The 20715-nt window shown below is 46.6% G+C and overlaps 1 protein-coding gene, 1 non-coding gene and 1 pseudogene across 2 annotated transcripts; 2 read left to right on the forward strand and 1 right to left on the reverse strand.

Moving 5' to 3' along the window:
* Window positions 1-370: 370 nt before the first annotated feature.
* LOC133086357 (U6 spliceosomal RNA) lies at window positions 371-477 on the forward strand. The gene has a single exon (XR_009700113.1). It is a non-coding gene; the product is annotated as a U6 spliceosomal RNA (small nuclear RNA).
* A 2319-nt stretch (window positions 478-2796) lies between these two features.
* On the reverse strand, window positions 2797-3445 carry LOC133085596 (BOS complex subunit TMEM147-like; annotated as a pseudogene).
* Window positions 3446-18278: 14833 nt separating this feature from the next.
* Window positions 18279-20420, forward strand: VRTN (vertebrae development associated). Its single transcript, XM_061182725.1, has one exon. The coding sequence runs from the start codon at window positions 18279-18281 to the stop codon at window positions 20418-20420; it is 2142 nt and encodes a 713-aa protein (XP_061038708.1).
* Window positions 20421-20715: the final 295 nt, after the last annotated feature.

A 20715-nucleotide genomic window follows, 5' to 3' on the forward strand; every position in this document is an offset into this window, starting at 1 on the left:
TTGTATGTATGTCTTCCCCACCAGACTGAACATTTCCTTGAAGGCAGAAACAATCTTTTCTTTTTTTCTTTTTGGCCGAGCTGCGCAGTTTTTGCGATTTTAGTTCCCCGACTAGGGACTGAACCCGGGCCCTCAGCAGGGTGCAGAGTCCTAACCACTGGACCGCCAGGGAATTCCCACAATCTTTTCTTTATCTTTGTATTCTTCAAGAACCTAACTCAGTGCCTGGCATATTAAGAAAAAAAAAATTCATACGGTTGTTTGCTTAAACTCTTTTCAAAAAAGGATTTTAAGTGCCTTAGTGAAATACATAAAGAGTAGCAGAAATGGGACTGAAGAAAAGCAAGGGTAAAGAAATCATGGAATGAGAGTGCTCGCTTCGGCAGCACATATGCTAAAATTGGAACGATACAGAGAAGATTAGCATGGCCCCTGCGCAAGGATGACACGCAAATTTGTGAAGTGTTCCATATTTTAATTTTTATTTATTTATTTATTTATTTATGGCTGTGTTGGGTCTTCGTTTCTGTGCGAGGGCTTTCTCTAGTTGTGGCAAGTGGGGGCCACTCTTCATCGCGGTGCGCGGGCCTCTCATTATCGCGGCCTCTCTTGTTGCGGAGCACAGGCTCCAGACGCGCAGGCTCAGTAGTTGTGGCTCACGGGCCTAGTTGCTCCGCGGCATGTGGGATCTTCCCAGACCAGGGCTCGAACCCGTGTCCCCTGCCTTGGCAGGCAGACTCTCAACCACTGCGCCACCAGGGATGCCCAAGTGTTCCATATTTTAAAGCAACTATACGCCAATAAAAATTTTTTAAAAAAAGAAAGAAATCATGGAATGAGAGCCCATAATAACAACAAAAATAATATTTGAGTTCTTACTAATGCTGAGCACTGTTCTAATTGATTTACATGCATCACCACATTTAATCTTTATAATAATCCTGGGAGGTGATTACTGTTATAATTATTTTACATTTGAGGAAACGGAGGCACAGAGAGGTTAAGTCACTTGCCCAAGTTCACACAGTGGGATGTGAACACAGACAATGTGGTTTCAGAAGCTGTGCTCATAACCACAGCCCTCAGGATACCAGCCACAGACATTCTGTGGGTAGAGCTGGGTTATGAATCTGGCTCTGAGGTTTCCAGCAGTCAAAGCCAAGAAGAAAAGGCACTTTATGACAGGAGTGATTGTATTTATTAGAAACAATAAACCAAATCCTTGGGAGAAATGCAGCTTTTTGTAACCTTGAGTCTGAGAGAACTCATCAAGAAGACACTGCTTTTCAAACTTTATAAGTTAATCTTCCATGGGTAAAAATTGTTAAACTCCCCAATACAGGTATATTTGTTTATATTTATACATATGCACTGATGAACTAATATATTATGTGCATTGTAAAACACAAAAATAGAAATTGAAAAGAATGAGAGAAACTATAAAAACACATGGAAATTCTGCTGAGGACCATCTTGTACGCTCCCTGGGTAGACACAGGCCCCTCCTGAGTTCCCTGGTACGGTAGGTGATTCTATGGGATGGATCCTGGCAATAGATAACAGTGGCTGACTTCACATCACCATTTATTTATTTATTTATTTATAAAAAGAAATTTATTTATTTATTTATTTTTGGCTGTGTTGGGTCTTAGTTTCTGTACGAGGGCTTTCTCCAGCTGTGGAGAGCGGGGGCCACTCTTCATCGTGGTGCGCGGGCCTCTCACTGTCGCAGCCTCTCCCGTTGCGGAGCACAGTCTCCAGATGTGCAGGCTCAGTAGTTGTGGCTCACGGGCTTAGTTGCTCCGCGGCATGTGGGATCTTCCCAGACCAGGGCTCGAACTCGTGTCCCCTGCATTGGCAGGCAGATTCTTAACTACTGCGCCACCAGGGAAGCCCATCACCATTTCTTATAACAACCAAAGCATGACACAGAAAATGCATTTCAGTGACAGCAGCTCTAGAGGGACCAAAATAATGTTGTCCAAATGAGTACATCTCTGATTGGCTGGTTTGATCTAGTAATAGCTGTTTTATTTACTACATATATAAAACTAATATTATAATATATAACTTAATTATATATATATTATATATGTATAACTAATATCAATTGAGCCTTTTCTGTATGACAGTCATTGTACTAGATGCTTTACTCATGCTCCCCATTTAATCCTTATTGCAATCCTTTGAAGTAATTATCAGTATAATCACCATTTTACAGATGAGGAAACTGAGGCTCAGAGAGATTAATTGGTTCATGGAGTAGAGCTGGGGTTTAGACTCATGTTTATTAGATTCTGAAGCCAACGTTCTTAATCACCTTCTCTACTCCACAGAAAATTTGAATATAGATGGTTTTAAACAGTGGTTTCCCCCTTTTACAAATCTTTTTTATTTACCAAAAGAATGCATTCTTGTGGTAAAAAATGCAAACAAAACTGAAGTGTGCAAAGTAAAAAGGCCACCTTTTCCCACAAACAAGCTCACCAGGGTTTCCCCTGTTAGTCTGCTCTTTCTAAAGTCTTCTAGACTTCTTTCTACCCACTGAACATGTGTATATACATATCGATTTTGCAAAAGTAGGATCATAACATATATTTTACTTTGAACTCCCTCTTTAACGTGGCTATCTTTCCAGGGTGGTTCATGCAGATTTATTCACATATTAGGAGCAGATAACACAATTGACTACTTACCCCCCTCCTCTTTTTTTTTTTTTGGAACTTTGCAAATACTGTTTACTTCACTAAAACCTGGAGATGGGGAAAAGGTATGTGAAAGTCTGGGACACCAAGCCTAGGAGTGCATATTGACAAGGGCGACATACAGGGCCAGGGTGCTGAGGGCCAGCAGTGCCGTCCAGCTGCCTGGGGAACAGAGGTGGATGAACATCTCCATGACAAAGGCCTTGTAGACACTAAGGAACATCAGTAGGAGGACTGCTGGCTGGAAAGTGTGGTACAGGTCATAGCATGTGATCATCCACACCTGGGCAGATGCGACGACGTAATGGACCAGACAGATGTTGGGGTCAATGCTCATCTGGATGTATTTCCAGTCAAACTTAGTGCCCGAGCTCCAACCCAGAGGGGGATGTAGCAGGACATAATGAACTTGGCGGTGGCCCAGCCCAGGGTAGCAACCATGATCTTGTATTCCCCCTTGCCGGCATTCTGGGACATGACAAGGTTTAGGCCTATCAGGTCTGCCACAACCACGCTGGCCTTCATGAACTCCCCAATGAAGTCATAGATGCCACCTTCCCAGCTGGGAAAGAAAGTGGCCAGGAACAGCATCTTGCACAGCTGCACGAACAGGTAGGTGACCCCGGCCTGGACGCACTTCTAGAAGGCGCTGTACTCAGACAGCCTGCTGCACTTGTAGGTGATGAAGTAGGGGGGAAGTAGACCAGGGCGAAGCAGTTCCCAAAGTGGAATAGTGTCATGGCGCCGGCTGCCCAGCCCGTCGGAGCGCGCCTCTCTGCCTTGGAGGCCTGGCGCCTGAGCCTGGGCCTGGCACCTACCTTCCTTCTGCCTCTTTTTTCTTTTCCTCTGGGTGACTCTAAAGTTTAGTCCCTTTTCTTTCTCCCTTCTTTTCCTTCTTCTATTCCCTTGCCTCTAGAGCTTATCCATCTATATGCTAACAACTCCCAGACTTACTTCACTCTTTACCTGGAACACTGCAATTTTCTCTATTTTCAATTTGCTTTGTTGTTAGTTTTAAGCCTATTGGAGGATGTATATTTGCATTTTGCTTATACTTACAAAAAGAAAGTCTGGAAGGAAACTAATGAAAGGGGTTACCTGTGTGTGGTGGTGGGGAGTGGAGGGAATTGGGAATAAACTAACCAAGATCAAAGGCACCAGGCTTGAGATAACGAACAGAGTAATTGGGAGAACTTGGGTTTGGCCTGTGGTCTTGTCTCTCCTTTACGGATGAAATAGAGGTGACAGAAGAAATGTAATGAACTTGGGGGGGAGGACCACAAGGCCTTAAAACCTGGTCTGAGGCCTAGCTGTTCCAGTGTGGTACCTGTGCCTGTTTCCTTGGGGCAGGGGAGGGGTAAGTTATCCACAAGCCTTCTTCCCTGTCCAGGTGAATTCCCCAAGGGCACCTGCAAAGGCCCTGTAAATAAAGCAGGTGTCAATCTAATGACATAGCCCACCCTTTGCAAGCTCTCCTCCTGGCTAAGGATAGGGCTGCCTGCCCTTCGCCTAAATGGGAATGCTGCGTGCGGGTAAGTTTCCTTCCCCTTCGCTTCCATAAAGTGATCCTCCCATTCATCAAAAATAGATATTCAACCTTCCTATTATAAAACTTATCAAACACATCAAAACTGAGAGAATGGCATAATGAACCACCTTGAATGAATGGTAAAATGAATCCCTGATTCAATAATTATTGACATTTTGCCATATATGCTTTACCCTTTCTTTCTTCCTCCCTCCCTTCCTTTCTTCCTTCCTTCCTTCCTTCCTTTCTTTCTTTCTCTTCCTTTTTTTTAAAATCAGGTAACAAAAGATCAGTGTTTAATGGCAAACAGTGGGGGGGGGGCACTTTTTCTTCTTTTCCTCTCATGTTTAAAGAGCAAATACCTAAAGTCCTACCATTTCAACCCTAAATTCTTACAAACATATCTGAAAATTTAGGACCTTTTCTTACTATTATCACCTCTAACAAATTTAACATTAATTCCTTAGAATATTATTAATTCCTTAGAATACGCTAATACCCAGTCTATATTCAAATTTACCACACAATTAAATGACTTTAAAGCCATAAAGAATGCCAGATTGGAGTTGCAAATGAAACCAGAGAAGCTAGCATCAGCCCAGCAGCCCTCTCAGCACAGGTCTCTGAGAAATGCCAGTGTCCAGGAGTGAGGGGCGTTCCTTGGGAAAAGCAAGTAATAGTAGCTCTTATTGAGCACTTACTGTGGACCCTCCTGGGCTATGGCTTCTGACTGGAAGAGATGACATTAGCTCTTTTTTTTTTTTTTTAATTTATTTATTTTATTTATTTATTTTTGGCTGCGTTGGGTCTTCGTTGCTGTGCGCGGGCTTTCTCTAGTTGCGGCGAGCGAGGGCTACTCTTTGTTGTTTCGGTGGCTTCTCTTGTTGTGGAGCACGGGCACCAGGCGCACGGGATCCAGTAGTTGTGGCATATGTGCTCAGTAGTTATGGCTCGTGGGCTCTAGAGCACAGGCTCAGTAGTTGTGGCTCTCGGGCCTAGTTGCTCCGCGGCATGTGGGATCTTCCTGGGCCAGGGCTCAAACCCGTGTCCCCTGCATTGGCAGGCGGATTCTTAACCACTGCGCCACCAGGGAAGCCCGACATTAGCTCTTTGTGTGTCTTCATAGTACTGAACATAATGCCTACATAGAGTAGACACTCAACTAATTGAGATGTGAATTGATCATCATACCTCCCTGGTGTTAAGTGTTTCTTTGCAGCGAAGGAGTGACTTCACTGTTTAATTCAATCATTCGAATAAAGTGGATATTATTATCCCTATTTTACAGAGGAGGAAACTGAGGGTCAGACTTGTCTAAGTTCCCTAAACTAGAAAGTAGAGGAGCTGAGCTTCAACTCAGGTTAGTCTGACTCAGAATCTGAGTGGTCATCTGTCTTGGTAATCGCCCTCTGATAGGGGTAGTAAAGGCCTGAGTCCGGGGTAGAGTCCTGGGCAAAGAGAGGGTAAAGGGGCGGGGGGGGGGGGAAAGAAGAGAAAGGAACAAAGAAAGGAAGCCAAGAGATTATGATGTCATGGAATTAAAACTAGCAGCCATTGGATAAAGAGCCATGGTATACAGTGAACACAGGTATTTGTTCTGCTGTGGAATGAATGAGAAGCTTTTGAACCTCAACCCTCAAACTCTTGAGTCAGGTCCATGGACATCACCATGTACTCAGAGCTAGCCCAGGATCTGGCCCATACTAGGAGCTCAAATATCTGTTGAATGAATGACAGTGCATGAGTGAATGTGTGAGTAAATGAATAACTGACTAAATGATGGACTAATATGTAAATTATTTAATAAGGCATTGAGTGGCTGCATTAATTGAATGACAAATGGATGAATTCTTTAAATATCTATAGAAGAAGAATGAGGTGGGGAGACAGCTAAATCTAACAGCAGCAACATGTCCAGAGCATTTTATCATGAGACCTGTGCTAAGAACTTCATAAGCAGTTTTTCATTTAATTCTCAGAGCAAACTCTCCAGTACTATTATCATTCTTTAAGTGAGGAATTAGGTCTGGAGATGTGAGAAAACTTGTTCAAGGGCACATAGGCACAGAGCTGGAATTTTAACCCTGCCATTATGCTCCAAAGCTCAGGCTTTTCACTATACAGTCAGTGTTCAATCAATATTACTTCACTCAATACCGGACTTGTTTTTTGTAGCTGATCCAAATACAGGTGAACCACCACTTATACAACCCCTGGAAAGCCGTAAATTTAAACACAGTTAATTACTTATCTCAGCTCATTATGTAAAGGAAGCTGTCCTATTGTATGCCCCTTTATAAGTGAAGGATTACCCTGAACTCATCTGCTTCCTAAATCTGAATTTTGTTCAAAGCAAGGTATATATTAACTAAAGATATCTACTTGTAGGAGTTGGTTTAATTATTGCTGGGAATCTGGGATTTTTGGTGTTTGGACAGCTTATGACAAGGCCCTTAATTTTGTGACACCTCATCTTAATGGTTTAAATAAAGGTAGATTAAAATGTACCAAATCCAGAATCCATTAAAGACAAGATATGTTCAATATATGTAAAAATAAGCAGATTTCTTCATGACAAAAAAACCACCATGAGCTAAGTCCAATTATAAACCACAAACTCAGAAAAAAATATTTCTAGTTCCTGTTATAGACCAAGGGCTGTCTTTATATAAAACTCTCTTTAAGCAATAAGAAAAGGTCTATAACCAAATAGCAAAATGGGGCAAAGGATATTCACAGGAAATGAAATATAAATGGCTCTTAAATGGATGAAAAATGCTCTCCTTTACTCGTAATGAAAATTGTAAATTAAAACCACACTGAGAGACTAAGTTTTCACCTATTAGATTGGCAAAGATAAAAAAAAAATGTGATGACACACTATGCTGGCTTAGGGGTAGGAAGACTACACTCATACTTTGTTTTGGGGGGAATAAACTGGTACAACTTCTACGAAGAGAAACTTGGCAAAATCTATCTAAATTACTATACGCATACACTTTGAAGGTATAGTTACACCTACACATGTGCAAAATTATGTGTGTGCAAGGTTACCAATTGTAGCATGGTTTAAGAGCAAAAGAAGGAAATGACCTTAAGGTTCATCAATAGAGGACTGGATAGGGACTTCCCTGGTGGTGCAGTGGTTAGGAGTCTGCCTGCCAATGCAGGGGATGTGGATTCGATCTCTGGTCTGGGAAGATTCCACATGCCGCAGAGCAACTAAGCCCTTGCGCCACTACTGAGCCTGTGCTCTAGAGCCTGCGAGCCACAACTACTGAAGCCTGTGTGCCTAGAGCCCATGTTCCACAACAAGAGAAGACACCGCAATGAGAAGCCCACCCACGCACTGCTACGAAGATTAGCCCCTGCTCGCCGCAACTAGAGAAAGCCCACGTGCAGCAACGAAGACCCAACACAGCCAAATAAATAAATAAATAACTTAAAAAAATAGAGGACTGGATAGTACATTATGTTCATTTATAAAATGGAGTTCATGCTACATCTAGACATGTGCTAATATATTTGCCACCATCCACATGAGTCTATAGAACATTTGAAATGTGTCTAGTTCTGAGATATGCTTTAAATGGAAAATGCACACTGGATTTTGAAGACCTGGTACAAAAAAAAATGAATGAGCTATCTCATTAATAATTTTTTACATTGATTTCTTGTCAAAATGATAATATTGCAGATATATTGGTTTAAATAAAATCTATTGTTAAAATTAATTTCACCTGTTCCTTTTAATGTTTCAAATGTGGCTACCAGAAAGTGTAAAAGTAATGTGTGCCTGTCATTATTTTATTGAACAGTGGTGGCTCTGGGTAAAAAATTAAAGTATAAAAAGCAAGGTGGGGAGAATTCCCTGGTGGCGCAGTGGTTAAGAACCCGCCTGCCAATGCAGGGGACATGGGTTCGAGCCCTGGTCCAGGAAGATCCCGCGTGCCGTGGAGCAACTAAGCCCGTGTGCCACAACTACTGAGCCCACGTGCCACAACTACTGGGCCCGTGTGCCACAACTACTGAGCCCACGTGCCACAACTACTGAGCCCGTGTGCCACAACTACTGAAGCCCGCGCACCTAGAGCCCATGCTCCGCAACAAAAGAAGCCACTGCAATGAGAAGCCTGCGCACCGCAATGAAGAGTAGCCCCCACTTGCCACAACTAGAGAAAGCCCGCGGGCAGCAACAAAGACCCAATGCAACCAAAAATAAATAAATAAATAAATTTATTTAAAAAAGCAAGGTACATAAGAGTAGTGTATTACATTTATGCTTTAAAGAAAGGACAAAAGTGCTCTCTGAGAGATCTGCTTCTTTATACATAACAGATCTCTGGCATGATACCTTAGAAACGATGTTGGTTGCTTTTTTTTCCCTTAATACATCTTTATTGGAGTATAATTGCTTCACAATACTGTGTTAGTTTCTGTTGCACAACATAGTGAATCAGCCATATGCATACACATGTCCCCATGTCCCGTCCCTCTTTTTAAAATTTATTTATTTTTGGTTGCATTGGGTCTTCATTGTTGTGCGCGGGCTTTCTCTAGTCGCTGAGAGCGGAGGCTACTCTTTGTTGCAGTGCATGGGCTTCTCATTGCGGTGGCTTCTCTTGTTGTGGAGCATGCGCTGTAGAGTGCAGGCTCAGTAGTTGTAGCACATGGGCTCAGTAGTTGTGGCGCATGGGCTTAGTTGCTCTGCAGCACGTGGGCTCTTCCCGGACCAGGGCTCGAACCCGTGTCCCCTGCATTGGCAGGAGGATTCTTAACCACTGTGCCACGAGGGAAGCCCTCCCCTCCCTCTTGAGCCTCCCTCCCATCCTCCCTATCCCACCCCTCTAGGTCATCGCAAAGCACCGAGCTGATCTCCCTGTGCTATGCTTCTGCTTCTCACCAGCCAACTATTTTACATTCTGTAGTGTATATACATCGATGCTACTCTCACTTTGCCCCAGCTTCGCCCTCCCACCCCATGTCATCAAGTCCATTCTCTATGTATACCTCTTTATTCCTGCCCTGCAACTAGGTTCATCAGTACCTTCTTTTTTTTTTAAGATTCCATATATATGCGTTAGCATATGGTGTTTGTTTTTCTCTTTCTGACTTACCTCACTCTGTATGACAGACTCTAGGTCCACCCACCTCACTACAAATAATAACTCAATTTCGTTTCTTTTTATGGCTGAGTAATATTGCATTGTATACACGTGCCACATCTTCTTTATCCATTCATCTGTTGATGGACATTTAGGTTGGTTCCATGTCCTGGCTATTGTAAATAGTGCTGCAATGAACATTGTGGTACATGTCTCTTTTTGAATTATGATATTGGTTGCTTCTGAAAAGAGAAACTGTAGAAAGGGAACAGGGCTGAAATTTGAATCTTGAATACTTTAGTAAATTCCTGAACCAATATTTACAAGCATTTTGAATAATATACAGTGGTACTGTGGTCCCTCCCTACTTCAGCCCCCCCAACCCCATCCTAAGACCCCCAGTGGATGCCTGAAAAAGCGGAGAGTACCGAACCCTATATATACTATGTTTTTCCCTATACTAACTAGTTGGGTAGCGTCTACAGCGTGGATAGGCTGATGGGAGGGATGATTCACTCACTTCCCAGGTGGGACAGAGCCGGGGGATGAGAGATTGCATCACGCTACTCAGAACAGCGAGCAATTTAAAACTCATGAATATTTGCTTCTGGAATTTTTCATTTAGTACTTTTCCACTGCAGTTGACCGCAGGTAACTGAAACCAAGGAAAGCAAAACTGCAGATAAGGAAGGACTACTGTATTATTATTTAGATATCATTTATGTATATAATACATATGCACATATATAATATATATTAGTCAAAAGTAAAGTATTTAACACAGAATAAAAATATGCACAGAGAGACTAGAAAAATATACATGTGTATATGCACAGAAAAAGCTGAAAATATACAGAAAAAGAACTGGGCAGTTGTTTTAGTTCTCATAATGAGGAGAATGGGTTTGGGACTAAATGGGAGGGCTGGCTCAATTTACTCTATTTTTTACTCTGTACCGTTTGGGTCTTTTGTAAAGACAAAGTTTAATTTGTGTAGTCTAAGAAAAGAAACTAGATTAGAAAGAAATGTACCAAGATGTTCACAATAGCTGTCTTTAGATAATGAGATTATAGGTGATTTTTCCTTCTTACTACTTTACTTTTAAAATTCTCCCAATTATTCATTTTCCCAATTAGTCTATAAATAAGACTCTTACTTTGGTAATGGGAGCGCCAACGAACCTTTTTATCACTAGGGTTTCTTTTTAAAAAATACTTTAAAAGATTCTATTAGCCTTTTAAAGAATTTTAAATTATCTTCATTGCCTTTTTAAAATGATAGCAAGTAATGTGGACTCCTTATAAAATGTCAAAAGACACAGAAAGCTATGTGGAAAGAAAAAGTATCTCGTAATTCCATCTCCTTCTACAAAATCACCACTATTGTCTGAAACTTTTAAAATACTGCATTTATATTAAGAACTTAAAAATAATTTCAAATTCACTGGAGAGCCTGAGAACTGGAATATACTTGCTTTGTGCCAAGCACAGTCCTAAAGGCTTACGTTTATCTTATTGAATCCACCCAACAACTCTGGGGGTAAACGAACTCTCTGGCGTAAATGTTAGGCCCCAGTAACCACTAAATCAGGGCTCTGAGGTTTAAACAATTTGCCTAAAGCCATACTCTAGTATGGGGCAGGGTTGGCATTCAAATCCAAGTCCAGGAGGCGTCTAAACCACTGCCTCAGGCGACTGCCATCATGGTGGGTGGGGCTGGTGTGCTTAAGATGCAGGGACTGGACTTGAGTTCACTTCTGGTGGCCCCCTCATCCAGCTTTCCTGAGGATGGATGTTTGATAAAGGAGTTTTGACTTAGGTGATAAGTGTAGGGTTCATGATCGGCAGAGGAGAAGATGATTAGTGGAGCTGGGGCATAACCGACACTGGGGGGCATTTTACAGTGGTAGCGAGGGGTAAGGCGATAAAGAGGAGAGGTGGGTGGAACTGAAGCCCAGGAGAAGCTGTTAGCCCCAGCACTCCAAAGGGTTAAAGCTGGGCAGGAAAGCCCCTGGGGGGAGCTACCACCAAAGGCTGCAATCTGGCAGCCCTCACCTCCCCCACCAGCGGGGAACTGGACGGGCGGATAGGACTAGTTCCTCCGGGATTATCTGAGGCCTCTGGGCTGAGGTGAGCTGCGGGGAGGGACGGAAGCCCCAGGTACCACATGTCCTTACCTTCCTGCTGGGCTCAGAAAACCAGGTGTCCTGGGATAGATGCCCTGGCCCCAGACAGAAGCATCTTTGGCCCAGGCACACTTTGGGAGTGAGAGGTGTTGAGCCTTAAGCCTGGGGGATGCTCAGAGAAAGGTGGGGATGAGAGGCCTTTCTGGAAGGGAAGGGGGCCTGCACCAAGGTGGGGGCAGTGAGTTCTCCAGCCTCCCTGTCTCTTGGGGGCCAGGGATGGGGGAGCTGCCTCAGGAAGAGATGCATCTTGGGGGTTCAGAGAGCCCCAAGTCCTCTAACCAATCACCCAAGGCTAGTTTCCCGGCTCCAGCTTCGCTCTCGCCCCCCCTCCCCCTCTTAGCCTGGCCACAGACTTTCCTTAGGTCTTTCTATCTAAACCTCCTCCCCTCCCCTTCCCCTCCCCCCAAATTCTTTGGAAATCTTTCGACTTTCTTTCAAGTTTTCCCTGGGCAGTTTGGGGTCCGTTTCAGAGCTAGGTCAGGGCGCTTTAACACCCCCAGCTGGGTAGAGTGGACGAGACAATAGCTGCTATCACTTTACCATTGGAAGTGACCCCCGAATTTGCACTTCTTTCATCTTGGGACCAGAGCACTTGAGGGTGGGCGATTTCCTGGGGGGAGTGGCTTAAGCCGCTTCTCCACCGGCCAGTTGGCTGTAGACGGTCCATGCTCAATGGTCCACCTCAGATATGAAACCAGTTCTGGAGTGAGAGTGGCGCTCAGCTGGGGACACTGCCCACAGGGTGACTTAAATGTCCCAAGCTGGAAGGTGGAGAGAGAAGCGGACGCCCCCTGGGCTCTGGGCCACCCTCGAGGTCAGTAAACTAGGAAGTTTCCTCAAAATTAGGAAGGGTGGGTGCCTCGAGCAGTTTGGAGACCCCAGGGGAACGAGGGGGTGGCCTTGGGACACTAAAGGGCTCAAGGGTCATAGAGTGACTCTGAAGATGCCGCGTGTGTGTGTGTGTGTGTGTGTGTGTGTGTGTGTGTGTGTGGAGAGGGGACGCATTGTTTCAAGTTCTCCTTCTCCCCACCCCCACCTCCAGCCCCTTCCCCATCCCCACCCCCCGCTCGCCCGCCTATCTCCCCTCCCCACCCTACACAATGGTCTGGCCTTAGCCCCTCCCCAGACTCCCGGTGTTTCCCCAGTTGGGTCCCTTGTCTCAGATACCCCCAGCCAGCCAGCTCTCTCCCCAGCTATCCAGGGCTTCCTGGCGGCTCGCTCCGCTTCCCCTCGTGGGCCTCGCTGCCCATTCTCCTTCCCTTCCAGGCGCGTGGTCCCCTAGAGCTACTCAGCTTGGGAACTACCGAGGCATGATTGACTGGGTGGCCTCAGGCCCACCCTGGTGCCCCCAGGCCCTCCTGCTGCCCTTGGTTGGTGGGAGGTTCCTTGGGAAGTCACAGCCAAGGGACTTGCCTGCCACCAGCCAGGACCTGTGGCCGCCCATGCCCCGCGAGGCCTCCTGGCCACCGGGGAAGAAGCCAAGATGGCTGGCGCTCCCTCGAGCCAGGGACGCAGCCTGGGCAGCTGGGCCGGCGTGACTGGGGGACTGGAGGGCAGGCCAGAGAGGTGTGGAGCCAGGCCGGGTGAGATGCCAGCCATGCCTCCACGGTCTTAGCCAGTCTTACTGAGGGCTGAGGCCAGTGTGGCCTTCCCTCATGCTTGTAGGGCCTGGCTGGCTACTGAGACTGCAGGGCCTGCTTTATGAGGGATGGGGAGAACACGGGGTCCTTGGTGAGCGAATGCGGAGCCCAGGATGAACCTGGCAGGGAGGGTGTTTGTTCTAGAGGCCAGAGACTTACCAACACTGTCAGCAGATCCTTTGGCCCTTTCTTCCCTTGCCCTGCCCGGAGCGCTGGCTCACCCCTTTTAAAATGCAAGGGACAGAGGCCAGACCTGGGCTCCGAGACCCCATCTGCTTGAAATAAGGAGACTGGGGGAGGAGGAAAGTGGGCCTTGGTGAAGGTGAGGCTTTGAATTGCCTGCAGAGTTGCGCGTGTCCATTCATTCATTCCTGGGCTCCAGAGCCCTTCTTAGGTGCCAAGATGCTGGCTGGATGCTTTCTGGATGTCCTATTTCCTCCCTTCCAACCTCAAGCCGGGGAGCCTGTGTCGCCTTGAGGGGCCCTGCCTCCTCGGTTTCATGTTTTTTCAGGTCCCTTCTAAGAGTGGTGGGGCCAGGGGAGGCCAGCTGGGCAAGACCCCTAGATTAGCTCTCACTTTCTGCACCTTATTCCACGAATGCACCTGGTAATTGTCAGATCTGCTTTGCATTGCGTTTCCAGGGAGCCATCACCAAAAAGACTGTTGCACCTGAACCCCATCAACCAATTGTCTACTTAAGTATGATTAGCTTGCCCGTACAGCCTCTGGCCTTTCCCCGCTGCCCCATTCTCTCCTGGTCCAGACCCACCTGAGTTGACGCGAGGTGCAGAGCCTCTCCAGGGAGCTACTTTTTCTCAGCAAGCTTTTGAGGAAAAAAGAAGTAGGGTATTACCTACTCACACCTCCTCTTACCTCTTTGGGGAAGAGGAAGGAATGAGTTAGGGTGGGGTGGGGTGGGGTGGGACTGGGATGGGAAGAGTAGGTAGGGTGGGACAGGGAAGGGGAGGGAGGAGGGTGGGGTTTGCGCAGGAAGACGTGTGGTCTATCTGGACGCGTTGGCAGGTATCTGGATACTACAGCGGGAATTCAGGCAAGTCAACTTTACCTTTCTGGACCTCAATTTCCTTATCTGTAAAATGGCCAGCTTTGTCTCGAAGCCCCAAGAATCCATGTGTTTCTGCGTCCTTTGGATAATGAGCATTTTGGGCCCTGTATTTCCCTGTATGGTGGAATTACAGGGGTTAGGAGGGGAGCTCTGGAGTCAGATTGCTTAGGTTTTGTAGTTTTAATAGCTTGTGGTCTTGGGAATGTTATTTAACCCCCAAGCCTCCATTTCTCTAGGTGTGAACTAGAAGTAGCTATCCTAGTGAAGGTGCAGGTGTGATGGAGTTGTAATTCATGTAGAAGGAAAGTGAGAACCACATATAAATATTACCTCTGAAAAGCCTGAAGTCCAAACGCTCACCCAATGCAAAGCCCACAGAAACTTGTAATCGTTTAAGGGAACATTGTGCCCTGCTCCTGGTGTGGAAGGGCAGGAAGAATCACCCACACAATTTAAATTAATTATCCCCTCTTATTTTTTTTGAGATTTTGGTTGAATTACCTAAATGCACATAGTAAGCAGTAGGTGAATGGTGGTTATTTTCATAATTTTGTTTGCGAAGTATCTAGCAGAGCAGAGCTCTCATTTATATGCGTCTGTATAGCAGCGTTTACAGGTGACATGCAAGAAAAACAACCCCCCCCCGCCCTCCCCCCCCCCCCCCCCGGCATCTTTTTTGTCTGCCAGAATGAAAAAGCTCTTCTGTGTATACAGTTTGTTCCTCAGGGCTCAATTTTTTATCGCATATGGAAGTGCTCTCGGTGAAGTTTATCTCCTGAGTCCAAAAAACTAACAGTTTTTTAAAAAGTAAATATGAGGTATATAAAAGATGAACAGATTAAAAGCCCAATTCCAGGGTCAGATAATGTGGGACAAATAGAAATCTGGTGAGAGGTTAGACCAGGTTTGTCACGGTAAACACATTTAAAAAAAAATCTACAAGCAAGAAATTTTTATCCAAAGGTGATTCTGATTACCAGTTTTTAAAAAGCTTTCTTTTTTATGGTTACCAAGTAAAATTCTGGTGGTAAGCCTTTGGTTCTTTAAAAACTTTTTTTCAACTTTACTGAACCATAATTTACACCCAAATGCATCCCTTGTAAGTGCGCAAAACCCTTTCCTTTTAGGTGTGCAGTTTGATGAGTTGACATATGTATACACCCAAACACAATTTTTAAACCTAAGGCTAATCTAAAGGAATTTATTAAAATCTGAGAACAAAGATCCGAGAAAGGATAATCGTCTCCTTTTTAATTTAAAAACAATGTCCACAAAGGAATATTACTCTGCTTTGCAACACAACACAGAAAACCTACCAGTAATTAGGGTGATTAGTTTGAATTGAAAGGTGGCTGGCATTTTAAACTGGAGTAGATGAATCACAGGCCCTAAAGAGCATCTGGTTTCAACTACTGGCTGCACCACTTATGTGGCCTGGGGCAAATTGGGCAAATGAGCCTAAATTTGATTGTCTCAGTTTTTTCACCTGTAAATTGGGGATAATGGTAGTACCCACCTTTAAAGTTCCCCGCTGCCAGGATTGGGAAGGTGCATGGCAAATAGTAAACCTTAGTTATTAGATCTATGTCAGCACAGTGGCTAGGCTGCTGCTACCTCTTTGAAAAGACTAACTTTATCCCAGGGCAGCAGTTCTCAAACGTTTTGGTCTCAGGACACCTGTATGCTCTTAAAAATTGAAGACCCTGAAGAGCTTTTGTTTATATAGGTTACATCTGTCAACATGTTACATTCAAAATTAAAATTTAGACATTTAGAAAAGATTTCTTTATTAAAAAAGAACAAACCTGTTACATAGTAAGAAATAATAGTTTTTGTGAAAAATAACTTTTCCAGAACAAAAAAAGTTTAGTGAGAACAGTGCATCTTTAAAATTTTTCAAATCTCTGTAATATCTGGTTATCAGAAGATAAGTAGATTCTCATCTGTCTCTATGTTCAATCTGTTGTGATACATTATTTTGGTAGAAGTACATGAAGAAAATCCAACTTCATCCAGACACATAGATGGACAGAGGAAGAATATTTTTATTTTTTTTTTCCTTTGGCTTTGCCACCACGGGGCTTGCGGGATCTTAGTTCCCCAACCAGGGATCGATCCTGGGCCACGGCAGTGAAAGTGTGAAGTCCTAACCACTGGACTGCCAGAGAATTCCCAGACGAAGTGTATTTTGGTAGCATTTTCAGTGGATATTCTTTGACAACTACACCGAAACTCGACAGGTGGTAGTTCCTCAAAGCTTAGTTATAATGCAGAATCTGAAATAATATCCAGGAACTTTTGTACCCTATTATATTAAAAATCCATTGCTTTCTTTTATACTTTGAATGGATCTTTTACCCGTGCCATCCCATTGGTTATTTGGGAAATACAGTTCATTGAGTGATGCAAATCTTCAAATGTTGAACATTCCATTATACAGTATGAAAAGTTACATGTGTTAGTGTCACCACTGGTCCCATCAGAAAAATCTTTAAGTATTGGGAAGCTGTCAAGCTCACTGTAGTGGATACAAGTTTTCCAAAATTCTAATTTTCAAATGAAAGCGCAAAAAATTTCACTGGCCATAAATAGTAGTAGTTTTCCTTGAAGTGACAGCCTCACCTTATTCATTTTTGAGAAAATGTCTGTCAAATATATCCAAGTCTAAATGACTAATGCCACTCAATTTTTCTTTCAAGTAAAAATGGTATTCCATGAAAAAGCGGCTAGTTCATCATGCAACCCAAACAATTGTCACTCATTCATTATGCACCAGTGTGCAGCAGAAATCCTCTATGAGTACTCCCCATTTTGTCACTCCCAACATTGAAGTCATGTATTTAAGGGTTATGATTTAAAAAAATAATGATCTTTGTTGCTGCATCAAGGACATTTTGGAGTGATACTAGCTTTCTTTTTCCCAACTGTGGCTACATGATGGGGTAGAACACAGTGATTTCTAGTTTAATTCATGGTGAGGTACTAGCTGTACTCCATTGTTAACACAATGAAAAAGGCAAATGATATCTTAGTGTTGTTATCTTAGTATTATTATGAAAACAGTTTAACTTGCAGCCCCTCAGAAAGTCTCAGAGAACCCCAAGGATCCATGGACCATACTTTTTTTTTTTTTTTGACTGCGCTGGGTCTTCGTTGTTGCACGTGGGCTTTCTCTTGTGGTAAGCGGGGGCTACTCTTCATTGCGGTGCCGGCTTCTCATTGCGGTGGCTTCTCTTGTTGCGGAGCATGGGCTCTAGGCACACAGGCTCAGTAGTTGTGGCTCGTGGGCTCTAGAGCGCAGGCTCAGTAGTTGTGGCGCACGGGCTTAGTTGCTCTGAGGCATGTGAAATCTTCCAGGACCAGGGCTTGAACCCGTGTCCCCTGCATTGGCAGGCGGATTCTCAACCACTGCACCACCAGGGAAGTCCCCATGGACCATACTTTGAGAATCACTGTTTTAGGAAAAAGGAGACCAATTTAGGCTATGTGTGATTGTCTGTCTTTAACAGGTGTAGAGGTACAGCTTTTATACCTGCACTATATAATATGTATAGTACTAGATAATACTCTAATATATAATAGCTAATGCTTCTTTAGTACTTTACTATGTGCCAGGCACTTTTCTAAGGATGAATATATATATATATGTGTGTGTATGTGTGTGTACACTTATAAATATACACTTACATACCTCCGTCCTTTACTTTCATTGTCTCATTTATATCCACAACAGTCCTATAAGGTAGATACTTTTATTATGTCCCCATTTTAACAGAAAAGGAACCAGAAACACAGAGAGGTTGAGTGACTTGCTCAGGCTAATATCAGAACCAGGATTCAAAGCCATTCTCCAAGGCCAAGCTCTTCCTTTGTACCACTGAGTAATTAAACAAACCCCAGGAGGCACGTAGCCATTACCTGCTATGGGAGGATGGGAATAGCTAGGCGTCATCTTGAGGGAGAAGGCAGAGGAGTGGAGAAGGCGCCATTGCTGGGTATCGTCTGGGTGCCTTGGCTGACCTCTGCCCTCTCTCCTTTGCCCTGGTAGGATGACATCCCGGGAGCAGCTGGTGCAGCAGGTGCTGCAGGAACTGCAGGAGGCAGTGGAGTCCGAGGGCCTGGAGGGTCTTGTTGGTGCTGCTCTGGAGGCCAAGCAGGTCCTGTCTTCCTTCGCTCTCCCCACCGGCCGGGAGGGAGGCCCCGGCCCCCAGGTGCTGGAGGTGGACTCGGTGGCCCTGAGCCTGTACCCAGAGGATGCTCCCCGGAACATGTTGCCGCTGGTGTGCAAGGGCGAGGGCAGCCTGCTGTTCGAGGCGGCCAGCATGCTGCTGTGGGGCGACGCGGGCCTCAGCCTGGAGCTGCGGGCCCGCACGGTGGTGGAGATGCTGCTGCACCGGCACTACTACCTCCAGGGCATGATTGACTCCAAGGTGATGCTGCAGGCCGTGCGCTATTCCCTGTGCTCTGAGGAGTCCCCGGAGATGACCAGCCTGCCGTCCGCCACGCTAGAGGCCATCTTTGATGCGGACGTCAAGGCCACCTGCTTTCCTAGCAGCTTCTCCAACGTGTGGCACTTGTACGCCCTCGCCTCCGTCCTTCAGCGCAACATCTACTCCATCTACCCCTTGCGCAACCTCAAGATCCGGCCATACTTCAACCGCGTCATCCGGCCCCGCCGCTGCGACCACATGCCCGCCACGCTGCACATCATGTGGGCTGGCCAGCCCCTCACGAGCCAGCTCTTCCGCCACCAGTACTTTGCCCCCGTGGTGGGGCTGGAGGAGGTGGAGGCTGAAAGTGCCAGCCCCGGCCTGGCCCCGACTCCCGCTGCCCTGGCCCCGCTGCCGCCGCCCGCCAAGACCCTGGAGCTGCTCAACCGGGAACCTGGCCTCAGCTACTCCCACCTCGGTGAGCGCTACAGCGTCACCAAGAGCACCTTCTACCGCTGGCGGCGGCAGTCCCAGGAGCACCGGCAGAAGGTGGCCACCCGCTTCTCGGCCAAGCACTTCCTGCAGGACAGCTTCCACCGCGGGGGTGTCGTGCCGCTGCAGCAGTTCCTCCAGAGGTTCCCCGAGATCTCCCGCTCCACCTATTATGCCTGGAAGCACGAGCTCCTGGGCTCTGGCGCCTGCCGGGCCCTGGCCCCCAAGGAGGAGCTGGCCATGGAGGAGCTGGAGAAGCTGCCGGCGGAGCAGGTTGCCAAGGGGCTGGGATGCTCCTCGTCGGCCATGTCAAGCCCTGGAATGGTCTTAATGCAGCGGGCCAAGTTGTACCTGGAGCACTGCATCTCCCTGAATACGCTGGTACCCTATCGCTGCTTCAAACGCAGGTTCCCCGGCATCTCCCGGTCCACCTACTACAATTGGCGCCGAAAGGCTCTCCGAAGGAACCCCAGCTTCAAGCCTGCACCAGCCCTCTCGGTAGCCGGGGCTTCCCAGCCAGCATCTGTTGGGGAAAAGGCCTTGCTCCCTTGGAAGGGTGAGGCAGGAGAAGGGGCAGGGAAAGCAACGGGTGGGGGGTCACCTGCCCCCCGGGAGTTCCTACCCCTGAGGATGCCCCTGTCCCGTTGGCAGAGGCGCCTGCGCAGGGCAGCCCGCAAGCAGGTGCTCAGTGGGCACCTCCCCTTCTGTCGCTTCCGCCTCCGCTACCCGAGCCTGTCTCCCTCTACCTTTTGGGTCTGGAAGAGTCTTGCCCGGGGCTGGCCCAGAAGTCTGTCCAAGCTCCAGATGCAGGCCCCCAGCTTGGGCAAAGGGGGCATGAAGGAGGCGGAGGAGAAACGGGAGAAAGAAGCTGGCAGGAATGTGACAGCTGCCATGGTCCCACCTGCAGGGACCCTGCAGATGGCGGCTTCTCCAGGAGAGGATCCAGGGAAGGCCCAGGGAGGGCCTTCCAGAGAGGGGGCCCTGCAAGAGGGGGCCACGGCCCAGGGCCAGCCCCCCAGTGGGTCCCTGTCCAGCCACCCTGTGGTGGCAGCAGCAGCGGGTGGCAGGGACGGCCAGGTGCTGGTGATGGACATGCTCGCCACCACGAAGTTCAAGGCCCAGGCCAAGCTGTTCCTGCAGAAGCGCTTCCAGTCCAAGAGCTTCCCCTCCTACAAGGAGTTCAGTGCCCTCTTCCCCCTCACCGCCCGCTCTACCTACTACATGTGGAAGCGTGCCCTCTACGATGGCCTCACCCTGGTGGATGGCTGACGGGGAGGTATGAAAGGGGCTGGGAGGAAGGAGGACCACTTTGGAGAAGGTCAGAGACCTGAGTTGCCCCCCCTGGCTTGGCCAGGATCCCTTTTGCTCTCACAGCATCAACCCTGAATCCAAGGGCAGCTTCGTGTTGTTTCCCAGCTCCAGGGCAGAGAGAGCCAGAGATCAGCCATCTGGCCCCCTGCAGAGAGCTACAGGACCAGAGATATTCTCTTCAGTTGTTTACCATTCTTATTTTTATTATTGTGTCTTGGCTTTAGTCTTTTGATTTAAGTGTGTTGGCTGGGCC

This window comes from Eubalaena glacialis, chromosome 2 (genome assembly GCF_028564815.1).
Source record: "Eubalaena glacialis isolate mEubGla1 chromosome 2, mEubGla1.1.hap2.+ XY, whole genome shotgun sequence".
In the NCBI taxonomy this organism is placed as follows: Eukaryota; Metazoa; Chordata; class Mammalia; order Artiodactyla; family Balaenidae; genus Eubalaena; species Eubalaena glacialis.

What these genes read in the sequence shown, in the direction of transcription:
- VRTN (XM_061182725.1), top strand. Translation starts at nt 18,279, where the DNA reads ATGACATCCCGGGAGCAGCTGGTGCAGCAGGTGCTGCAGGAACTGCAG.